This window comes from Electrophorus electricus, chromosome 16 (genome assembly GCF_013358815.1).
Source record: "Electrophorus electricus isolate fEleEle1 chromosome 16, fEleEle1.pri, whole genome shotgun sequence".
NCBI lineage: Eukaryota > Metazoa > Chordata > Actinopteri > Gymnotiformes > Gymnotidae > Electrophorus > Electrophorus electricus.
Window position 1 is genome coordinate 13,561,290 of NC_049550.1, and position 23,244 is coordinate 13,584,533.

The window sequence follows — 23,244 nt, forward strand, 5'->3', positions numbered from 1 at the left end:
TAAATGAAATACAAAAAGTGTTTTGTGTCCGTGGCATCACCCGCCCGTGTCCCGCAGGGCGTGCGTTTCGCCCGCCCGTGTCCCGCAGGGCGTGCGTTTCGCCCGCCCGTGTCCCGCAGGGCGTGCTTTTCACCCACTCGTGTCCCGCAGGGCGTGCTTCAAGAAGCTTCCACGCATTCTGAGCTTCAACACCATGCGCTACACCTTCAACATGGTGACGATGATGAAGGAGAAGGTGAACACCCACTTCTCTTTCCCGTTGCGCCTCGACATGACGCCGTACACTGAGGACTTCCTCATGGCCAAGAGCGACAGGAAGGAGGGTACGTGCCATCCCCATGAAGTTCACCCGCAGCCCAGCAGAGGGCGTTCTGTTTTCTCGGGGGTGTTTTTTTCCCTCCCTTTTAGAAGTTAGTTGGTTCGGTTGATGTAAGCAATTGATGATTGTGGAGGCTGCTTTGTTCCCCGTCAGGTTTCCGTGACGACGGAGAAGGCCAGGCCGCGGAGAGCTACGAGTATGACCTGATCGGGGTGACGGTGCACACAGGCACGGCGGACGGGGGCCATTACTACAGCTTCATCAGGGACATCGTCAACCCTCATGCCTACCGCAACAACAAGTGGTGAGGAGTCGCCGCTTAGGAACCTGTTATCGGGGGTGGGTTAGTTAGCCATGTTAGCCCATCACCCATATAAGGGTTGGTACAAACTTCTGGATCAACTGTTGAACTATTTCTTTAATCAAACCTTATTTTTTTATGTCTAGTATTCGGAGTATTCATTCCTTTTAGATTGTGTTTACCTGTAACAGCTTCAGTTATTTCCTGTTATTTTAATAATATTATTTTCTACATTAATTTTGCTGTCATGCTGACATCACTTCCTGTCTCAGGTACCTGTTCAATGATGCGGAGGTGAAGCCCTTTGACTCTGCCCAGCTGGCGTCCGAGTGTTTTGGAGGGGAGATGACGGTATAGCAAGACTCCCTTCACCTTCATCCAAGAACAGGGACCTGGGTCTGGCCACAGCACTCTGTGGTGTGGGTGGGTCTGGCCACAGCACTCTGTGGTGTGGGTGGGTCTGGCCACAGCACTCTGCGGTGTGGGTGGGTCTGGCCACAGCACTCTGCGGTGTGGGTGGGTCTGGCCACAGCACTCTGCGGTGTGGGTGGGTCTGGCCACAGCACTCTGCGGTGTGGGTGGGTCTGGCCACAGCACTCTGCGGTGTGGGTGGGTCTGGCCACAGCACTCTGCGGTGTAGTGCAGGTCAGGAGCAGGAACAGTGCAAAGGAAAACACCTAACTGGGCTTTGGCACTTCAGGCCTAGGAGGGACTGTAATGTTATCTTATTGGCCTTTGTTTCAGAGGAACCTAGAAAAAACTGTTTCTGTTAATCTGTTCCTTTTATTCTTTGCAGACCAAGACGTATGACTCAGTGACTGATAAGTTCATGGACTTCTCCTTTGAAAAAGTACATTTTCAATAACGGACCTCTTTCTTTGTCTCTTTTGATGGTATTTCTTAGATAAGTCGCTAATATATTTATTCCCCTCTTTCCCTTCCATCCATCCCTCTCAGACTCACAGTGCCTACATGTTGTTCTATAAGAGGGTGGAGCCTGAGGAGGAGAATGAGAAGGATTTCTGCTTTGATGTTTCTCCTGACCTACTGGAGGTAACGGCGCGCCTGCACACTCACACACTCATCACGCAGCACAACACCAAATGACTGGTTCTCTCTCTCTCTTTCACAGTGGATATGGCATGACAATATGCAGTTTCTACAGGACAAGAACATTTTTGAGCACACTTACTTTGGGTAAGTTCTGATTATTCTAAGACCACAAGAATATCTGTTAACCTTACCCGCACAATGACTCAACAGGCTTCAGTAGTCCTCTTTTCTATATGTTTGTTTTTGTTTGTTTGTTTGTTTAGGTTTATGTGGCAGCTGTGTAGCAGTATCCCTAGTACTTTACCTGACCCCAAAGCTGTTTCACTCATGACTGCCAAGGTAAAAGCTAAAACCAAAACCCAATTACTGTGTTTGTATAAATGGAAGTGTGTGTGTGTGTGTGTGTGTGTGTGCGTGTCTCTGTGCTGTATAATGGGAGATTTATTTTGTATCCATTCATTGTAGCTCAGCACATCGTTTGTTCTGGAGACCTTCATTCACTCCAAAGAGAAGGTAACATACTGTCACACACACTACACCCTAAACACCCCACACACACAATGGGACAAAGTCACTACACCCTAAACACCCCCCCCACACACACACACACACAACAGGACAAAGTCACGACACACAGTATAATAGTCAGCGTTTCACCCTACACTCTTAAAGTATGTGTTTCACACTAGACACTACACTAAACGCTACACACCTCACAATACACCCTATACATGCTACACCTTACATGCTACATCCTACACACAACAATACACACAACACAATGTTTCACATGTCACACTAAACACTATACATGCTGCACGCAGCATAACACTGTTTCACACTACACATTTTGCACACCCAGCGTATACACTAAACATTGCACACTTTACACTACCAAGTCATTAAACAGCCAGAATAAAACACTATGCAACTACACACTGTATACTGCACACTATACATTCCTTCACTGCTGATTACAGTGTGTAAAGCTAATGGGGGATGCTTGTATTGATTTGGGTTTGATAGCATCAATAGTGGATGTTAGTATTTGGTCAGTGGAACACTGTGCTGCTGTGTCCAAATGATTTCGCCATCACCTGTGCCTGCTAGTGCGTTTACACTGTTAGCTGTTAGCGGAAATTCACCCGCTCATGTGAATCAAATATTGGGCCAATAGGTGGCGAGCTACGCTTTTAAAATATTTTTTTCTTGTTTTTACAGCCCACGATGCTGCAGTGGATCGAGCTTCTCACCAAACAGTTTAACAACAGCCAGGCAGCATGCGAGGTAAACAAACAAACAATGAGGTAAACAAACAATGAGGTAAACAAACTAACAGTCAAGGTGCGTGTGAGGTAACAAACAGTGAGGTAAACAACCAACCAGGCAGCATGCGAAGTAAACAAACAAACCACCTTGTTTTACCAAAGGTGCTGTAGTGTGGTGGGGGCCCAGGTCTGGCCACTGTGCTCTGGCCCTGCTGGGTCGGGCTCTACTTTAGTGCGTTGCACACAATAAATGACGCCGTCTTTCTTGTCCTGGTGTGGTCTTGTCTCTAGTGGTTTCTGGATCGGATGGCAGATGATAATTGGTGGCCAATGCAGATCTTGATCAAGTGCCCAAACCAGATTGTACGACAGGTGAGTGCACTGAAAATCCAGAGGGCTAAGACACACACACACACACACACACACACACTCGCTGACGTCTGATTTGTGTATGGTTTCCAGATGTTCCAGAGGTTGTGTATCCATGTGATCCAGAGACTGAGGCCAGTGCATGCTCACCTGTACCTGCAGCCCGGCATGGAGGATGGGTAAGCCCAGCGTGTGTGTGTGTGTGTCTCTCTCTGTCATGGGTAAGCCTAGCGTGTGTGTGTGTGTGTGTCTCTGTCATGGGTAAGCCTAGCGTGTGTGTGTGTGTGTGTGTGTGTGTGTGTGTGTGTCTCTCTGTCATGGGTAAGCCTAGCGTGTGTGTGTGTCTCTCTGTCATGGGTAAGCCTAGCGTGTGTGTGTGTGTCTCTCTGTCATGGGTAAGCCTAGCGTGTGTGTGTGTGTCTCTCTCTGTCATGGGTAAGCCTAGCGTGTGTGTGTGTGTGTGTCTCTCTCTCTCTGTCATGGGTAAGCCTAGCGTGTGTGTGTGTGTGTGTCTCTCTCTCTCTGTCATGGGTAAGCCTAGCGTGTGTGTGTGTGTGTGTCTCTCTCTCTCTGTCATGGGTAAGCCTAGCGTGTGTGTGTGTGTGTGTGTCTCTCTCTCTGTCATGGGTAAGCCTAGCGTGTGTGTGTGTGTGTGTGTCTCTCTCTCTGTCATGGGTAAGCCTAGCGTGTGTGTGTGTGTGTCTCTCTCTCTGTCATGGGTAAGCCTAGTGTGTGTGTGTGTGTGTGTGTGTGTGTGTGTCTCTCTCTCTGTCATGGGTAAGCCTAGCGTGTGTGTGTGTGTGTGTCTCTCTCTCTGTCATGGGTAAGCCTAGCGTGTGTGTGTGTGTGTGTCTCTCTCTCTCTGTCATGGGTAAGCCTAGCGTGTGTGTGTGTGTGTGTCTCTCTCTGTCATGGGTAAGCCTAGCGTGTGTGTGTGTGTGTGTGTGTCTCTCTGTCATGGGTAAGCCTAGCGTGTGTGTGTGTGTGTGTGTGTCTCTCTCTCTGTCATGGGTAAGCCTAGCGTGTGTGTGTGTCTCTCTGTCATGGGTAAGCCTAGCGTGTGTGTGTGTGTGTCTCTCTGTCATGGGTAAGCCTAGCGTGTGTGTGTGTGTGTGTCTCTCTGTCATGGGTAAGCCCAGCGTGTGTGTGTGTGTGTGTGTGTGTGTGTGTCTCTGTCATGGGTAAGCCTAGCGTGTGTGTGTGTCTGTCTCTCTGTCATGGGTAAGCCTAGCGTGTGTGTGTGTGTGTGTGTGTGTGTGTCTCTCTCTGTCATGGGTAAGCCTAGCGTGTGTGTGTCTCTCTGTTATGGGTAAGCCTAGCGTGTGTGTGTGTGTCTCTCTGTCATGGGTAAGCCCAGCGTGTGTGTGTGTGTGTCTCTCTGTCATGGGTAAGCCCAGTGTGTGTGTGTGTGTGTGTGTCTCTCTGTCATGGGTAAGCCTAGCGTGTGTGTGTGTCTCTGTCATGGGTAAGCCTAGCGTGTGTGTGTGTGTGTGTGTGTGTGTGTGTGTGTGTCTCTCTGTCATGGGTAAGCCTAGCGTGTGTGTGTGTGTGTGTCTCTCTGTCATGGGTAAGCCTAGCGTGTGTGTGTGTGTGTGTGTGTGTGTCTCTCTGTCATGGGTAAGCCTAGCGTGTGTGTGTGTGTCTCTCTGTCATGGGTAAGCCTAGCGTGTGTGTGTGTGTGTGTGTGTGTCTCTCTGTCATGGGTAAGCCTAGCGTGTGTGTGTCTCTCTGTCATGGGTAAGCCCAGCGTGTGTGTGTGTGTGTGTGTGTGTGTGTGTGTCTCTCTGTCATGGGTAAGCCCAGCGTGTGTGTGTGTGTGTCTCTCTGTCATGGGTAAGCCCAGTGTGTGTGTGTGTGTGTCTCTCTGTCATGGGTAAGCCCAGTGTGTGTGTGTGTGTGTCTCTCTGTCATGGGTAAGCCCAGCGTGTGTGTGTGTGTCTCTCTGTCATGGGTAAGCCCAGCGTGTGTGTGTGTGTGTGTGTGTGTGTGTGTGTGTGTGTGTGTGTGTGTGTGTGTGTGTGTGTGTGTGTGTGTGTGTGTGTGTGTGTGTGTGTCTCTGTCATGGGTAAGCCCAGCGTGTGTGTGTGTGTGTGTGTGTGTGTGTGTGTGTGTGTCTCTGTCATGGGTAAGCCTAGCGTGTGTGTGTGTGTGTGTCTCTGTCATGGGTAAGCCTAGCGTGTGTGTGTGTGTGTGTCTCTCTGTCATGGGTAAGCCTAGCGTGTGTGTGTGTGTGTGTCTCTCTGTCATGGGTAAGCCTAGCGTGTGTGTGTGTGTGTCTCTCTGTCATGGGTAAGCCCAGCGTGTGTGTGTGTCTCTCTGTCATGGGTAAGCCTAGCGTGTGTGTGTGTGTGTCTCTCTGTCATGGGTAAGCCTAGCGTGTGTGTGTGTGTGTGTCTCTCTGTCATGGGTAAGCCTAGCGTGTGTGTGTGTGTGTGTGTGTGTGTGTGTGTGTGTGTGTGTGTGTGTGTCTCTCTGTGTGTGAGGGGGAGAGGGTCAGAGAGAGAAAAAAGAAGGACAGTGAAAGGGTGAGTAGGAGTGCTCTCAGCAACCCATTTTTAATTTAGTCCAGCTCAGATTTTCAACAGCAGACATTGCTAGCCAAAAGGTGGGTCTAAAACTTGTCAACAGCATAAAGAAAATGCCCTCCAGTTCTGCTTCCAGGAGGACATTTGAAAAATGTTGGACTCATAGTCTCAGAGCTATAGCACTGCTGGAATCCATAAAAAGTGTAGTTCTGACCAAAACATTCTGCTACCACTAACATGCTAACCAGCTGGGGCCCAAGTGACAGCCATAGCAACCGATAGCACACACCAGCCAATGAGCCAATAGGGAACCAACAGGCCATGACAACCAGTGAATGAAGGCTAGAAGCAGCCAGTTTGTCCCGTCTGAATCATGCATGGGAGTACCAGTGTTCCACTAATCGTGCTGTCCGACACGTCGGTCTCTTGGCGCGTCTCTGAAAGCCCGTCTGTGCCTTGTCTCCCGTCAAAGGTCGGACGACATGGATGCACCCGTGGAGGACATCGGAAGCCGCTCGTGTGTGACGCGCTTCGTCAAAACCCTGCTGTCCATCATGGAGCACGGCGTGAAGCCTCACAGCAAACACCTGACGGAGTACTTCGCCTTCCTCCACGAGTTCGCCAAGATGGGCGAGGAGGAGGTGACTCCGCCCACTCACTCTCCCACCAACACTTTTATTAGTTCAGACGTGACGCGAGGTGTAACTCGGCGTACCTGCTACAGGTGTGATAGAACAGCGACCCAGGGAAAAGGTGGACGGACTGGGTGCGGAAGCGCTTTACACGTACTGGTTTAATATTTCACCCAGTACCAAGACTGTGCACAGACTGGTTTAGCATTTCCCCCAGTCCCAAGGCAGTGTGTTTGATCCTGCCGAACACTTGATGACTTTACTAAGGAATCTCCTCCTTAACAAAGAAGAGATCATTTGAATTGAATTGAATCGTCTCTAGCTAAGTTGGAGCCAAGTATTTGTAGTTATTTCTGTTGCCTTGTTGTTTACTTGATTTGTTGTTGTTTACAGAGCCAGTTCTTGCTGTCACTGCAGGCCATCTCTATCATGGTGCACTTCTACATGGGTACCAAGGGCCCCGAGAACGTACGTTGATTGGGCGGGTCTGGGAGACAGTTGTGTGAAACCCCGCTGCTTGCTCATCATGGTTTTATGTCTGTGTTTCTAGTAGTGTGTCCATGTTTTCCATGTTAAAACAATAGTTGAAACGTGAGGGAGAGGAGGATATATATGCAAATACTATTAACTCTACCTCTCTATATACGTGTGTATGTTTGTGTGTACGTGGGCGTGACCGAGCTAACCCCTCTCTCCGCCCTCCACAGCCACAGGTGGAGGTGCTGTCCGAGGAAGAGGGCGAGGAGGAGGACGAGGAGGAGGACATCCTGTCCCTGGCAGAGGAGAAGTACCGCCCCGCTGCCCTGGAGAAGATGATCGCCCTCATCGCCCTGTTGGTGGAGCAGTCGCGTTCCGAGAGGTCTTGCAACATGCACACCTGCAAACATACAATTATGCAATATATCTCACATTAACACATTCCCTTCTCACATGCGAATGCACAAAAACATACAGGTACGCATGACACCTGATTTTTTTTGTTTTTGTTTTTCCTGTCTGATTTTAATTCTCTCTCTTTCTGTTTCAATAGACACTTGACGCTGTCTCAGAGTGACATGGCGGCTCTGACCGGAGGGAAGGGATTCCCTTTCCTGTTCCAGCACATTCGGGATAGCATCAACATCCGCCAGACCTGTAACCTCATCTTCAGCCTCTGCAGATACAACAACAGGCTCGCTGAACATGTACGTCGCGCGCACACACACACAGATGCTGCATCAACGGCCTGTTAATGCTTGTCTCCTGCTTGTCCTCCAGATTGTCTCCATGCTCTTCACATCTATAGCCAAGCTCACACCGGAGGTAGGAGACCTGCTGTAACACACCAGCCTTTTTTCACGAGGACTTTCCACGTCACTATAAACACAGTCCGAGTGTATCATGCCTTTCGTTGTTCTCTGCGTGTGTGTGCATGCGTGTGTTAGGCGGCGAACCCTTTCTTCAAGCTCCTGACCATGTTAATGGAGTTTGCAGCAGGACCTCCTGGCATGCCCTCTTTCGCCTCGTACATACTGCAGCGGATCTGGGAGGTAAACGCCGCCTCCACCTGACTGCCCAAACAGGAGGGCGTGGGTGACCGCATCGTTTGTCCAGGAGGGCGTGGGGTGACCGCATCGTTTGTCCAGGAGGGCGTGGGGTGACCGCATCGTTTGTCCAGGAGGGCGTGGGGTGACCGCATCGTTTGTCCAGGAGGGCGTGGGGTGACCGCATCGTTTGTCCAGGAGGGCGTGGGGTGACCGCATCGTTTGTCCAGGAGGGCGTGGGGTGACCGCATCGTTTGTCCAGGAGGGCGTGGGGTGACCGCATCGTTTGTCCAGGAGGGCGTGGGGTGACCGCATCGTTTGTCCAGGAGGGCGTGGGGTGACTGCATCGTTGGACCTGGAAGTAGTAGTGCTTAATATATTAATGAGATATTCCAACTCCTGGGATGTTGGACAGATGGTCAAATCTGCATGAATTAATTGCTGTAATACACTGATGTGGGGTTTTTGTTCCCTTTGTCTCTAACTCGTGTTTCTGTCGCCTAGGTGATAGAGTATAACCCGTCCCAGTGTTTGGACTGGTTGGCCGTTCAGACTCCCCGTAATAAGCTCGCTCATAGCTGGGTTCTTCAGAACATGGAGAACTGGGTGGAGCGTTTCCTGCTGGCCCACAACTACCCTCGTGTCCGCACTTGTAAGAACGCACGCACGCCCACACCTAACACGTGTGCACAATCTTAATAAAGTAACGCTCTCAGTGTCTCTCTCTCTCTCTCTCTCTCTCTCTCTCTCTCTCTCTCTCTCTCTCTCTCTCTCTCTCTCTCTCCAGCTGCGGCATACCTGCTGGTGTCCCTCATCCCTAGCAACTCGTTCCGCCAGATGTTCCGCTCCACACGCTCCCTCCACATCCCGACGCGGGACCTGCCCCTGAGTCCTGAAGCCACCGTTGTCCTGCACCAGGTCTGTCCCTCCTCATTGTGCACGAACACCACACCGACCTGCGATGGCTTGGGACCTGGTCTCCCTCCAGTAGGACACTCGGAGCACACCTGTTGTGTTAGGGCACAGACACACGCCCACACAAACATACAAAGCCACAGACACACACCTGATTGGTCCAGTCCGAACACATCTGGTCAGTAGCGCTTTATCTAAACTGGTCTGTAACTTTTTCATTGTCATTAGCACATCAGCCAAATTCCTTTAAAGTTGAAACCCAGCATTTAAAGCTCTGGGGTTAACTGAGACCCATTAGTTAGCTAGCTCATCCGCACAATCTGTATTTAGCCTCATCCGCAGTCGACGTCTACAGCAGCCGCGCGGTCAAAAACGCCAACAAAACTGAGCAAAAATGCGAGATGTCTCCCAGCGACGGCGTGCTAATCAGCGGCCGCTAGCTTCCGTTGTTCTCGCGGGCCATGACTCGCGCGTGAACTGTGGCTTTCCGCTTGCGCCCAGGTCTACAACCTCCTGCTGGGCCTGCTGGGGCGAGCCAAGCTGTACGTGGACGTGGCCGTCCACGGAACCACCAAACTGGTGCAGTTCTTCAGCTTCATGACCTACTGCCTCATCTCCAAGACGGAGAAGCTCATGTTTTCCGGATACTTCATGGACCTGTGGAACCTCTTCCAGGTGAGGCGCGTAAGAGCAGACGCAGGGGCGAGACTGAGTGGATGGGTGCGTGCGTGTCAGTAAAGCAGCGCTGGTGCGTTGCTGGAAATCACCCTTTTTATTTACATGGGGGGGGGGTTATTTTATATAATTGGGCTTGAAGAAAGATATTATTGTATGGTGTGTGTGTGGGGGGGGGGTTTGTTTTAAAATTAATTTTACTAGGGACTTCAAGCCAGCTTGGGAAACCATGATGAGAGTAAAAAGTTGTTTTGTAAAATGTTGTGGTTTTAATAATAATAATGTGTTTACGTGTATTTTAAATGTGTATGTATGTATGTATGTGTATATATATGTATGTGTGTGTATGTATGTATGTATGTATGTATGTATATATATATATACATACACACACACTTTTTTACATAATATATATATATATATATATATGCAATAAATTTATATATGCAGCATCTTCTCATATGTATCCTAGCCAGTACAGTAAGTTAAAAAGACATTAGGTCACAAAAAAGACTCAATTTTTTTTTTTTTCCGCCACTGCATGCCTTTCTGCAGTACAAAGCCTGTTGTCAATAACAGTTACCCAACTATTGCTTAACCCCAGGCCAGAATGGGACATTTTCTCTGAAATGGAACTTTTGCCTTTCTGTGTTTTGTGTGTCCCCAATTGCATTTGACCTCCACCACCCTCTTCCCCATGTTTCTCTCCCTCGCTGTCCCGCCCCACCTCCAGCCTAAACTCTCTGAGCCGGCGATCGCCACCAACCACAACAAGCAGGCTCTGCTCTCCTTCTGGTACAATGTGTGTGCGGACTGCACGGAGAACGTGCGCCTCGTTGTGCAGAACCCCGTGGTGACCAAAAACATCGCTTTCAACTACATCCTGGCGGACCACGACGACCAGGAGGTGGTGCTGTTCAATCGCAGCATGCTGCCCGCCTACTACGGCATCCTGCGCGTGTGCTGTGAGCAGTCAGCCGCCTTCACCCGCCAGTTGGCCTCTCACCAGAACATCCAGTGGGCCTTCAAGAACCTCACGCCCCACGCCAGCCAGTATCCTGGGGTGCGCACGTGCACATCCACACATCCCCATGGCAGCCAGTACCCAGGGGATCTAAATACACGTGGATATGAATCTTCCTCTTTCACTCTCTCTCTCTCTCTCTCCAGGCGGTAGAGGAACTGTTCAGCCTGATGCAGCTGTTTGTGGCTCAGAGGCCAGACATGAGGGAGGAAGATCTGGAGGATATTAAGCAGTTTAAGAAGACCACCATCAACTGTTACCTCCGCTGCCTGGACGGCCGCTCGTGCTGGACCACGCTCATCAGGTACACACACACTCCTCTCTTTCTCTCACATATACGCCAGTCTAAGCTCTCTTTCACCCAAGATTTAACATTCAAAGGTGTTGCTTTATTGGCATGACAAAGTAATGCCAAATCCCTGCCCAAGTGTCAGAATTGCCGTTTAAAATCTCTCTCTCTCTCTCTGCCTGCTTTTGTGTTTCAGTGCCTTCCGTGTGTTGTTGGAGAGTGATGAGGACAGGTTGTTGGTGGTCTTTAACAGAGGGCTCATCCTCATGACTGAGGTGGTATTATTATTATTATTATAGAGGGTTCCTTCATTTTCTTACATAATCATCAACTCCAAAGGCTGTTGCCACAGGCAACACTCCACCCTTGCATAACAGACCATTTCTCTCTCTCTCCCCCCTTCAGTCATTTAACACTCTGCATATGATGTACCATGAGGCCACGGCCTGTCATGTGACTGGTGATCTAGTGGAGCTCCTGTCCATTTTTCTCTCAGTGTTAAAGGCCACCAGACCATACCTGCAGCGCAAAGGTACTACATTACCCACAATGCACTATGCACACACATGCGTACAGTTCAGTGCTACGTTACAAATTACTCTTTGCAATTTGTTTTTCTAGTTATGCACCCCTCCTGAAGAACAGATACTATATTACCCATAATGCACCCTGCCATGGCTAATACACACAAAGTACTAAGTAATGGTGGTGTTGCTGTTTTATGTGAATTTCTCACGGAACATTAAGTTTTAGTTTTATTAATAAATGACTAATTATTAATGATTACGTTTTCTCATTTTTTGTTTCTCCTACCGTTCTCTGTCCCTTGTCCTCTTTCATTTGTGCCGTCTCTCTCTGTAGATGTGAAGCAGGCTCTGATTCAGTGGCAGGAGAGGATTGATTTTGCACACAAACTGCTGACTCTGCTCAACTCGTACAGTCCTCCTGAGCTACGCAGTGCTTGCCTGGGTAACACACACACACACACACACACACACACACAGACAGACAGACACACACACACTCCACTGGCTCATGTTCATTGCTCTTCCTCAGACGTGCTGAAGGAGCTTGTGCTACTGAGCCCACACGACTTCCTGCACACGCTCGTGCCCTTCCTGCAGCACAACCACTGCACCTATCACCATAGCAACATCCCAAGTAAGTTACAAGCGCGCGCACACACACACACTGTTAACATAATGACAATTCTACTGTTCCAATGTTGCTGTATGCGTGTTCTCCAGGCAATATTACTGCAGTATTTAATCAATAGCTCATTAATTTTGTCAAAGTACCAATCAAACTGCCTTCACGTTAATTTGTTAATTAATTCAAATGTAACTGTATAGATACATTTTGTGGCAGTAATGGGAGATTACTGAGTCTCTCTGGCCGTGTGTGTGTGTGTGTGTGTGTGTGTGTGTGTGTGTGTGTGTGTATGTGCTGCACTGTGTATCACTGAGTCTCTCTGGCCGCGTGTGTGTGTGTGTGTGTATGCGCTGCCCTGTGTATCACTGAGTCTCTCTGGCCGCGTGTGTGTGTGTGTGTGCTGCCCTGTGTATCACTGAGTCTCTCTGGCCGTGTGTGTGTGTGTGTGTGTGTGTGTGTGTGCTGCCCTGTGTATTACTCAGTCTCTCTGTGTGTGTGCTGCCCTGTGTTATTACTCAGTCTCTCTGGCCGTGTGTGTGTGTGTGTGTGTGTGTGCTGCCCTGTGTATTACTTAGTCTCTCTGTGTGTGTGCTGCCCTGTGTATTACTCAGTCTCTCTGGCCATGTGTGTGTGTGTGTGTGTGTGTGCGTGCGTGCTGCAGTGTCGTTCGGACCGTATCTGCCCTGCAGAGAGAACATCAAACTAATGGGGGGAAAGAACAACATTCGACCACCCAGACCTGAACTCAACATGTGCCTCCTGCCCTCCATGGTGGAAACCAGCAAGGTAGGAATGTGTGTGTGTGTGTGTGTGTGTGTGTGTTATGCAGTAAAGATTTGTATGAAGTATCAAGTAAACTGAGCTGCTACTGCCCACAGTTTTTAAATGTTTTAAACATGGCTGTAAATTTTTCAAAAACATTCTCTCTTTCTCTCACTATGTCCATTAGTTGATGTCTCTTCCCGTCTCGCCCTCTAGGGTAAAGATGAGGTCTACGACAGGATGTTGATGGACTACTTCCTGTCCTACCACCAGTTCATCCACCTGCTGTGTAGAGTGGCCATCAACTGTGAGAAGTTCACAGAGACTCTCGTCAAACTCAGTACGGCTTTCTACTGCCCCTAGTGTCCCTACTGCCCCTAGTGTGTGTGTGTACCTCTGCACAGGTTTGTGAGTGTGCACAGTGCAAAAGTTGGTTGGTCTAATTGAGGAGCTGTGTACAGGCATGTGTGTGTGCGCTGTATACAGCTGTGTACCTGTGTGTGTATGCAGCTCATGCTGGAGAAACTGGTGATGGTGTGTATAGTGTACCTGTGTTCAGGTGTGTGCCTGGTGTACCTGTGTTCAGGTGTGTTGTGTGTATGCTTTACTTGTGTTCAGGTGTCTTAATGGCGTATGAAGGTTTGCCACTGCATCTAGCCCTGTTCCCCAAACTGTGGACTGAGCTTAGCCAGTCTCAGGTAAGAGACACTATACTGCTCACTCACTCTCACTCTGTCTCCTGCTCTGTCTCTCGGTCTCACTCTTTTAGTGAAACAAAGGACCTCTTAATTACTAAAGTCTAGAAAACCTGATGTTCTCCTAGAATGGGTTTCTAATTGGCCCCTATTTGGGACACTCGGTTAGGTTAAGTGCATCTGTGTCTCCACCTCTCCCAGGTGGCAGTGGGCGTTTAGCCCGGTTCTGTCACTGAGTCTGGACCTAGTTAACGCTTCCCTTAGTCACGATTTAGGGACCAATAGCATTGAAGTTTGTGTTGTGCGTTTGTGGATTCTCTCCAATATGTGGTGCACTTTGTTTTTGTCTCCCTCTCTCTCTCTCCCCTTCTCTTCCTCTCTCTCTCCCCTTCTTTTTCTTTCTCTCTCTCTCTCTCTCTCCCCCTCTCTTCCTCCCTCCCTCTCTCTCTCTCTCTCTCTCCCTCACTCCCCTCTCGCTCCCTAGTCCACATTGGCTAAGACTTGTGTGAATCTCCTGAGTGAGGACCCTGCCTTTGGAGAGTACATCAAGTGCATTCTGATGGATGAAAGGACTTTTCTCAATAATAATATCGCTTACTCCTTTCTCACCTGCTTCTTACACAAGGCAAGCACACTCACTCACACACTCTCTCTCTCTCTCTCTCTCTCTCTCTCTCGATTCAGTTCACTTTCAGTTTAAATGAGCGAAATCATACTGTATTACCATAGTAACATGTACACATGTATTACTGTAGTAACATGTACACAAACAGGAATGTATAAACGCAGATGATGAACAGGGCAGTAAACGGCAGTAAAAATACAGTACATACCGTGTGTGTGTGTGTGTGTGTGTGTGTGTGTGTGTGTGTGTGTGTGTGTGTGTGTGTGTGTGTGTATAAATACATGTACTCATTCATATACTCACACACACTATGTATGAACTAGTGTAATGTCGCACACCACTGACTCGGCGCTGCCCTCTGTCTGTGACAAGCGAATGTTGCAGGTCCACACTTCTCGCCTTGTGTTTTAAATTCTGTATGAGGAGTCTGGACTAGAATGTGCCTTGTCCATTGTGTGTATTGTCTACAGGAATTTTAGCCCTGTCTCCACTGCAGCTGGACTACAGTGGGCACAGAGACGCTGTGGAATTGGGCAGCGAGGAGTGTCCGCGTCTGCCCACCTCTACTGCCAGGCTGTGGTTACTTAGCATGTACCTGCTGGTTATTAGTTGCCGTACTCCAGATAATCTGTGTACTCGGGTAACGTAAAGCTGCGTGTTCTCTATGGAGGGATGCGCAGCACTGATGCGTACCCTGGATGTTGGTTGTTTCAATCCGGTGTTTTGGGTTGTATACTTCGTGTGTTCATTAGTGTGGGTCGAATTCTCAGAGAAAGGTTGTGGTCGTCCAGGGTGGTTGGTGTGTGAGTGTGTGTGGAGCTTCAGGACCAGCTGAATGATGGGACTTGTTTCGCTGGCTCTGAAACAGGGAGTTGGGCTTACTGAATCTGATGGCTCTTTGTTCAGTGTGGAGTGACGGAGGGTGTTGGTGTTTGGTGAGCTGTTCTGGACTCCCAGGATACTCTTGCAGAATTCTGTATGCAGGGATTCAGTGGGGCCTTTGTCCTATCTTTCGAATTTAGGTCTGGTTAGCGGACTTCATACTTGTCATGCAGTGGGTTCTGTAATTTATTGGAAAGTTCTGAGCCATTTAAATTGAACGGCTCTTTTAATAGCGTAGAAAACCCTTTCAGCTTTCACCTTTCAGCTTGGTCGAGACCATTTTAAAATTATCCGGTGAACTGATTTTCAGCCTGAGATGTGTAATATTTAGTCTGCAGGACTGTGATTGTGAAACCTGGTTACAGGTGTTGAAGAGGGTGGCGAGTGGCACAGCTGATTGCTTGATGCAGATGTTGACGAGGGTGGCGACTGATCGAGTGGCACAGCGTATTGGTTGTTACAGAGGTCGAAGAGTCTGGTGGAGTGACAGCTGATTGGTTGATGCAGATGTTGACGAGGGTGGCGACTGATGGAGTGGCACAGCGTATTGGTTGTTAGAGGTCGAAGAGTCTGGTGGAGTGACAGCTGATTGGTTGATGCAGATGTTGAAGAGGGTGGGTGGAAGCAGGCAGTGGCAGTCTTAATGGCTTTGGTTGACTAGCTTGTTTTTATAATATAGTGGTTTTCCTCCACATTATATTCCATATTCAGTAAGTCTTGAGAATGGACCTTCATGCCAAATCGAGTCAGAGATCTTTTGGAAATCTATGAACTATCAGACAGTTTAGTTTCGATTTATTTTGGTACATATTATTTGATTGGAGTACGGAGGGTGGAAATGTACTCTTGATGTTCGGCGGTTTTTAATAAGAATCTGTCTGGAGTGTAAGACTGTGTTCAGTTTTGTAATTTATGCCATAATGCTGCAGAATAACTTTTCCAAGTTGAATCCTCTGTAATTATTAGACTTAGTTTGTCTCCACTCTTGAATATGGGTGTGATGAGACCTTGTGTCCAGGTGTCTGGGAAGTGCCCCTGCTCAGTACCAGGCTGGACAGCTTCTTTATTTTGGGGGGTTGAGCTTTTGAATAGTTTTATCAGTCAGTTAATTCTCTGTACTTGAGTAATCTAATGGGTTTTTGGTAGTTGTTAGTTTGATTTTCCATTTCAGTCATCATGTGCCATGTTTAGGTTGGGTTTGGGTTCTTTTTTTCTTTCACCATGTTAGTTATTAAAATGATGCTCCAGTATTTATCCATTTTGTATGACCAAATCTTTGCATTTGCTCTTTGTTTAATAAGTTCTGATTATTCCGGATTTGTTGCAACGGATTGGCTCCTCAGTCATTTTCCGTAGATTTTGGATGCATCGTTTTCCCTTTTTCTCTTCATAATGGGCAGAGCGTACAGCTGGATCGTTTGGGTGTCTCTGGTTTGGTAGTTTACTAAGAATCTTTTGTCTTTCTCTTTTACAATTCTGATCAAACCGGCTTTAAATTGCCTATGGAATAGTGAAGTAGGTTTAAGGTTGTTAGTGACATTCTCTTTATTGAGAGGGGAAGATGGTAATTAGGTACATTCTTTGCTACTTTGGGTCCAACTATAATTCTGTCTAATTATGTAGCGCTTACTGGGTGAAGTGTGTAATTATAGTGTATTGGGCCATGGGCTCTCTCATGGTCACTCTCACTCACACACACACACACACACACACACACACACACACACACACACACTAACTAACCAGTTTTGGATTTGGTTTTGTTACTCCATTGTTGTTCCTAAACAAGCCTGTGTTTGTATCTCACTGTGTGTGCGTGTGTACTTTTGCCTCTCTCTCTCTCTCTCTCTCTCTCTCTCTGTGTGTGTGTGTGTGTGTTTGTCTCTGGGTGTGTGCGTGCGTGTAGGTCCAGCCACAGGTCTTGTCCGGACCGAGTTGTTCCAATCTCATCAGTGTGCTGATCACCAACCTGCTGAATGAGTACCACTCCCTCCAGCCTGAGCCAGCCAATCAGAGCGCAGAGCTCAGCAAGACCAGCAGCCTGCTCAATGCAGTCAGTCCCACACAGCTCAGGATCTCTCTCGCTCTCACATACTCACTCATTCAGTTTTCATGTCAAGGTAGCTTTATTGACATGACCGTATGGGGTACAATTTTGCCAAAGTAAATGGAGTTTGTAACTGAACATGCTCTGGGGAAATAAGTGTTTTTAGGTTATTGATATAACGTGTGTGTGTGTGTGTGTGTGTATACACAGGATTTGCGAGCCCTGGTGCTGATGTTATCAATACACACCCCTCAGCAGTTGGACCCTGCCCTTGGACCTGCCCTGCAGGAGTTACTGACCAAATGCAGGATCTGCCTACAACACCGCTCCACGCACACACTGGAGACTAAAGTTAAAGGTACACACACACACACACACACACACACACACACTCAGGTTAGCTAGAAGACTTTCCCATGGCCTCTGCTTTTCTGCCTCAGCTGAAGAGGAGGGTGCCACCCCCGTGAAGCGGCGCCGTGTGAGCAGTGACGACGATCGGCCAGGGGAGGGCAGCACCAGCTCCCTGGTGGGCGGAGTCTGCCCCCACTCTGCCTCGTCCTCGCTGGTGCCCTGCGCAGAGCCAAAGGCGGAGCCAGCCGAGGCATTAACACCCAACAGCACATCGGACACAGAAACCCGAGACTCCTCCCTCATTGACCCCGGGACGGAACAAGACCCGCCCTCGCCCGATAGTGCCTCGCCTAAGGAGGAGAAAATGGAGGCAACCTCATCCTCGTCCTCGTCCTCGTCCTCGTCGTCCTCATCTTCCCTGCCTGAGGTGTTCGGGCGGGCAGACGACGCAGCGCTGCCGACAGGCTCGGGCCCGACAGCGGACGGAGAGCGGGAAGAGCGTGACGGAGAAGGAGAGAGGAAGGACTCGAGGGAGAAAGAGGAGCATGAGAGGGAGAGCGCCCCCAAGGCTGCAGCTGACGAGGCTATTCTCCTGCTCTCCAGCCTTCAGGATGCAGGGGAGGGGCGGAGCTGCACGCTGCAGGAAGCGGAGTCAGGGGTGTGTGGCCACACCCCTGCACAGGGGCTGCTGAATTCTGGGCCACAACAGACGGACATCCTGGACATGCTGTACCGCACCGCAGAGGCTGCCATCGCCGTGGTTACCAAACTCTCCACTGGTGGGAAAGGAGGGTTGCGCCCCTCTGCTTCATGACGTAACTTCCTTTCTTCTCCACCCTCTTCATTTTCAGTTTGTTTGTTTTTTTGTCGCACCTTTTAAAGTGTCCGTCTGTTCCCTGCTCTCTGTTCACCTGTTGGTTAGAATACACGCCTGCTTGTGGAGAAATGGTCAGGACCTATGAAGCCTGACCACCAGTGGTGGTTACCACAGTTACATCCACAGTCAACAGCTGCTCCACTCCCAGATGAAGGGGGGAAAAATTAATCATGACAAATTAAAGGAAAGAATAGCAGCTGTAGCACATTTCTCAAAGGGCAAAAGGTATTTATTTTCCTTTTTCTGTTGTTTGTTTTGTGTTTATTTCGAGGTTGCTGTACTGACACAGGGGAATGGTTTACAGAGATTAGGTCCCTTCTGTTCTTAATTTAATTTGCGTTTTTAATCTTTGTGTTGTCTTCTGTGCCAGTTTTGTACTCATCAGAGTGAGGCAGGACATTGCCTTGCTGATTTAGGGGTGTTTTAGGTTTTATTTCCCCTGTGGTTAATATTGAAGCTACGTTTACTTGTACATTTAAACAGAAAGAAAAGAACCACGACAAACTTGATTCTGTAAAGAATTTTATAGTTGTTGCCTGGCATTGTAAATGAGATGATTAAAAGTGTGTGTTTTATATATATATATATATATATATATATATATATATATATATATATATATATATACCTTGTAAATGAGAAGATTGAGTGTGTGATGTGAGATATATATATATATATATATATATATATATATATATATATATATATATATATATATATATATAAAATAAATGCGCGCACACACACATGTAAGATATATGTATACAGTATATATGGTAAGGTTTCATATATACTGTATATGTCTACTGTGTATGTACATATGCTGTATGTATATAGACCTAATGGTGCTTTATCAGACACAGAGTATGTGTTGCTTGAATAAAGCACACCTGATGTAACTGTTGGAGCTATATTTTATTTACTGAGATACATTCCATAATCTAATGTCATTCTTGCTTTTTCTGTTTTCTTGTTTGTTTTTTTCCATTTTTCCTCTTGATTTGTTTTAATATAGGATAACTTAATAAAATTTTAATATGATTTAATTATGAACCAAGTCACATGACAGACTGAGAGTTCTTTGTAATACTCAGAAATTACTTCTTGCTAACAAGCCCACACATTTATTGCACAATCCCATAAACCAGCCAAGCAAATTAAATGTTTGAACTTGTACACTACCCATCATATAAAAGTGCAATACAAATGCAAAGTTTGTAAATATATTTAAATATGTTAATTTAATTATGTGCCATTGCATATCTGTTGTTTAGTATCAAGTGACAAACAGTAATATCCATGTAAAGGCACGATGTTTGTTTGTTGTTTTTTTAAGTGCATGAAAACAATGTTAGGTTTTTTTTTTTTAACCTAGAGCTACAGATTTATAAAGCTGTTACTGAATTTTTAAAATTAAATTAGAGCAGTGATTTCTTAATTTTTTTATTTTTCTAACTTGTTCAACTCCACAGTGTGTCACAGTCAAGGAATTATTGTGTTCCTGTCTTCCCAAGCAAAAGGAAGTCTCACTGAACCCTACAGAGCTTGTTGTTGTTGAGGAATAGTTGACTGTTGGGTTTTGCGCTCAGCGATGTCTCTGTGATTTGGTTTTATGCTCAGCGATGACTCAGCGGTGTACAACACGTGACCAGCTTCTTCAGGACCAAGGATGATGCGAGTGATGACTCTTTGCTGTGTTATATTTAATACTTTGTATCTCTAAATTAAAAATAATATGCATCTGGGCTTAAAAATCATGAACGCTGGTCGTAAACTAGAAATCTGCCCAGTGTTTTGTTCGTATGGAAGCTGCTTTTTTTTAGTGCTTTTATGGTAGCTGTCTTTTTCTTCCTCAGAAGGTGGAGGCCAGTTTATCATTGTCCAGTGCTCTGTCTGCTGTCGTTCACTTCTCTGATGTGTCTGAAGTTTTTCTGCTGCTGTGGTAACTTCCCTGCTCCTGTGGGGAAACACGTGAGTGGATTAAAAAGCTGTAGGCGCCGCATGAAAGATAAAAGCAACAAGGCAGACTTAAAACGTAGTTGAGTTGCTTTGTAGTGTTTAAAAACGTGCGGTTCTGAGCATTGTGTTTCCAGCATTGTTAGCAACCAGCAGTGTTCCCTCTACCTCCAGTGTAGCAGTAAAGCTGGTGCCATCAGCGTGGCTGTGGAGAGAAGAAAAACGCTCAAGAAGGCACCTTCACATAAGCCAAATGCTCAAGGATCACACTGTTTTTGTAGGGTTTTTGTTTTTACTTGAAATGCACAGGAAACAGCAATACTTACAGCTTTAATTTTCCTATGTTAAAGCTTTCTTCATCTGAATCCCCAAGGTCCTTCATTTTTTTGAACCTTAAGTCAGCAAAAAAGAAAATAAAATTTTATATATATATATATATATATATATATATATATATATATATATATATATATATATATATATATATATATATATATATATATCTATATCTGTCATGCAAAGGCCAGATCCACTACGTTCTGTATCGAAGCCTGTATGCAGCTCAAGAAAACCAGTGCTTCCAAATTATCCAGTGGTCACATCATTTAAGCACCTACTTGATCACCGACACCACCACCAGGACTACAAGGCCCACGATGCTTAGCGCCAGCAGAACAGAGAGCGTAATAACGGCTGTTTCACTACTGTCTTCCCACAGTCTGGATCCCTGCTCCTGCAGTTCCAGGCCAGGGCCAAACACCTTCTCCAGCTCTGTCTTCACACTTTCCCTTTCACTCTGCAGCTTCCTGGAGGAGTTGAAACGTTTCTGAACATACTGACCTCCAAACTATAAATTGGTGCATAACTCTTTGTAAGATAATGGCTTTGACCTTGAGGTCCCCTTACATACCTCACATTTTCCTCAGCCTACATTTGGGGGGGAACTTACTCATTGACTTCCTTAGCGCTCACGATCACGCCGTTTCTGTCTACAGCGATGAAGCTGACAGAAGTCTGGGCAGCCGTTAACCTCGTCAGCGGCCGTGTGTCCTGTCCGTTCTCGATTCTCACCCTTAAGATGTTCACAGTCCAGCCTAGCACCTTCTGCAGAGACCTGGTGAGGGTGAAGGGTGAAGCACTCAGTCCAGACTTAACACATATTGAGTTGTATGGTAAAATGAGAGGTGATTGATCAAGTAGGATTTATTTCAGAGTTTTTGATTCCATGGGTGCAGCGTTGCGTCAGACTACCTCTTCCTCCCTTCTGCGTATGGCATTATGAAGGGGTTGGGGTGATGCACTTTTATGAATAAATGATGTATTGGTTTAGCAACAGTCATTGATGAGGCTTAAATAAAATTTCTATATGGAAGCTAGTAAACACAGTGGAAAATAGTGACATTTTTAACTGAAATGATTGCTCCAACTAAGCTGCTTGAGCACAAACAGGTGACTCAGACTTTGAGAGGCAGCTGACCGGTACCTTAACCTATAATCTGAACTCCATATCTGACCTCTCGTTGGCCCTTTACTCTTACTATAGACAAAATTTAAAGGACAGATTCTACAGATTCAAGGACTGTTTGAACCATATTTCTACGCTGTCTTATTACAAAGGTATTAATAACATTGAAGCAGGTTAATGACGTGATGTAAAATGTAAGTTTTTTCCAATATTCCAGAAAAATCTCCTTTGATCATTGGCATGGTCACCGTTTCTCTCATCAGAGTTTTTCTCCTTTGTAAGATGATTTTTAAGAAAATATGCATTGGAAAAAAAAATGATAGTGGAGCCTCACTTTTGAGTTTCTGGAACTTTCTTCTCTACAATATATACAGGCTGGTTGAGTGTTATCACCACAATATCGTCACTGGTGCTGTCTTTTACCTCCACCTAAGAGAGCCACACACAGGTACCGTCAACCTCTCCTATAAAACCGTGTTTGAAGGATTTAATAGGTCTTAATGGTTCATAATTAAGGAAAAAAAAAATTTAAAGAATAAAACTTTAATATGACAAAGGGGTCAAGCTGGACAATTGTTACAATCATAAGAAACACTCGGGGAGATGTGAGTGGAGGCTTACCTCTATATCGGCAGTGCTGAAGAGGCCGTCCGCGTCTGTGGCTTTGACCTGGGCAGTTAGCACCTTACCACCCATGCCTGTCAAATCCAGCACATAGACCTGACCAGAGGAGCCCTCCACGCCCAGGAGGGAACTGGACTCCAGCATGGAGTAGTGGACGTCCAGGCTGTTCCCGACGTCAGGGTCCGATGCCTGTGAAAACACAGAAATCATTTGCCCACCAAAGTAAACGCTCGTAAGAAACGTAAATGGGGCTGCCGTGTCACTGACACTTACTAAGAACAGTGGCCTGGCATGGGGTCACCGGTTATTTGAAAATACCTTATACTGACGTTACAACTTGAACTGGAACCATAAATTGTTGTACTGCATAACCCACCTTCACCGTCACTACTGGAAATCTGAACGGCGCCACACTGAAGACTGCTGCCTTGTATTTTTCTCCCTCGAAGACAGGAGCTTCGTTCACGTTCTCTACCTGAATGACAACCTGTGGAGGGATGAGACGCAGGTGAGTTGCCATAAATGTTTCCTTCCAGATTTTGTTAATCAGAATGCCTCATATCATAAAGAATGCTGTATTTGGACACCAAGCAAATGTTTTTTATATATATATATATATATATATATATATATATATATATATATATATATATATATATATGAGAGAGAGAGAGAGAATTAGGCTAATACCGTTGCCATGGTAACATTGTGAGGGGCTCTGCTGTCGGTAGCTTCCACTTTGATGATGAACCATTCCTGTTCCTCTCTATCCAGCATCTTCAGAGTTTTAATAATCCCAGTTTTGTGGATGGAGAAAAGATCTGTGTGCGACGTCAGTTTGTAAGTGACCTTGTCTAGCTGACTTCCTGTCAACGCTTTTACTTCACCCACTTCTGTTTCCATTGGTTCATTCTC

General features: G+C 46.8%; 1 protein-coding gene across 1 annotated transcript in view; it reads left to right on the forward strand.

Moving 5' to 3' along the window:
* usp34 (ubiquitin specific peptidase 34) overlaps positions 1-18,884 on the forward strand; it is a 45,091-nt gene extending 26,207 nt beyond the window's left edge. The window contains exons 46-78 of the mRNA XM_035534656.1: positions 151-323; positions 473-623; positions 893-971; positions 1,417-1,470; positions 1,578-1,673; positions 1,753-1,817; positions 1,937-2,012; positions 2,139-2,186; positions 2,895-2,960; positions 3,233-3,313; positions 3,404-3,489; positions 6,308-6,476; positions 6,861-6,935; positions 7,175-7,326; positions 7,498-7,651; positions 7,725-7,769; positions 7,892-7,996; positions 8,495-8,642; positions 8,778-8,908; positions 9,407-9,580; positions 10,314-10,643; positions 10,751-10,908; positions 11,090-11,168; positions 11,299-11,425; positions 11,755-11,862; positions 11,950-12,054; positions 12,707-12,831; positions 13,024-13,147; positions 13,426-13,505; positions 13,987-14,127; positions 16,916-17,062; positions 17,267-17,414; positions 17,497-18,884. Coding sequence (XP_035390549.1) covers positions 151-323; positions 473-623; positions 893-971; positions 1,417-1,470; positions 1,578-1,673; positions 1,753-1,817; positions 1,937-2,012; positions 2,139-2,186; positions 2,895-2,960; positions 3,233-3,313; positions 3,404-3,489; positions 6,308-6,476; positions 6,861-6,935; positions 7,175-7,326; positions 7,498-7,651; positions 7,725-7,769; positions 7,892-7,996; positions 8,495-8,642; positions 8,778-8,908; positions 9,407-9,580; positions 10,314-10,643; positions 10,751-10,908; positions 11,090-11,168; positions 11,299-11,425; positions 11,755-11,862; positions 11,950-12,054; positions 12,707-12,831; positions 13,024-13,147; positions 13,426-13,505; positions 13,987-14,127; positions 16,916-17,062; positions 17,267-17,414; positions 17,497-18,221 — 4,525 coding nt within the window. The 3' untranslated portion in view covers positions 18,222-18,884. The remainder of the gene's footprint in view (positions 1-150; positions 324-472; positions 624-892; positions 972-1,416; positions 1,471-1,577; positions 1,674-1,752; positions 1,818-1,936; positions 2,013-2,138; positions 2,187-2,894; positions 2,961-3,232; positions 3,314-3,403; positions 3,490-6,307; positions 6,477-6,860; positions 6,936-7,174; positions 7,327-7,497; positions 7,652-7,724; positions 7,770-7,891; positions 7,997-8,494; positions 8,643-8,777; positions 8,909-9,406; positions 9,581-10,313; positions 10,644-10,750; positions 10,909-11,089; positions 11,169-11,298; positions 11,426-11,754; positions 11,863-11,949; positions 12,055-12,706; positions 12,832-13,023; positions 13,148-13,425; positions 13,506-13,986; positions 14,128-16,915; positions 17,063-17,266; positions 17,415-17,496) is intronic.
* The last annotated feature ends 4,360 nt before the right edge of the window (positions 18,885-23,244 follow it).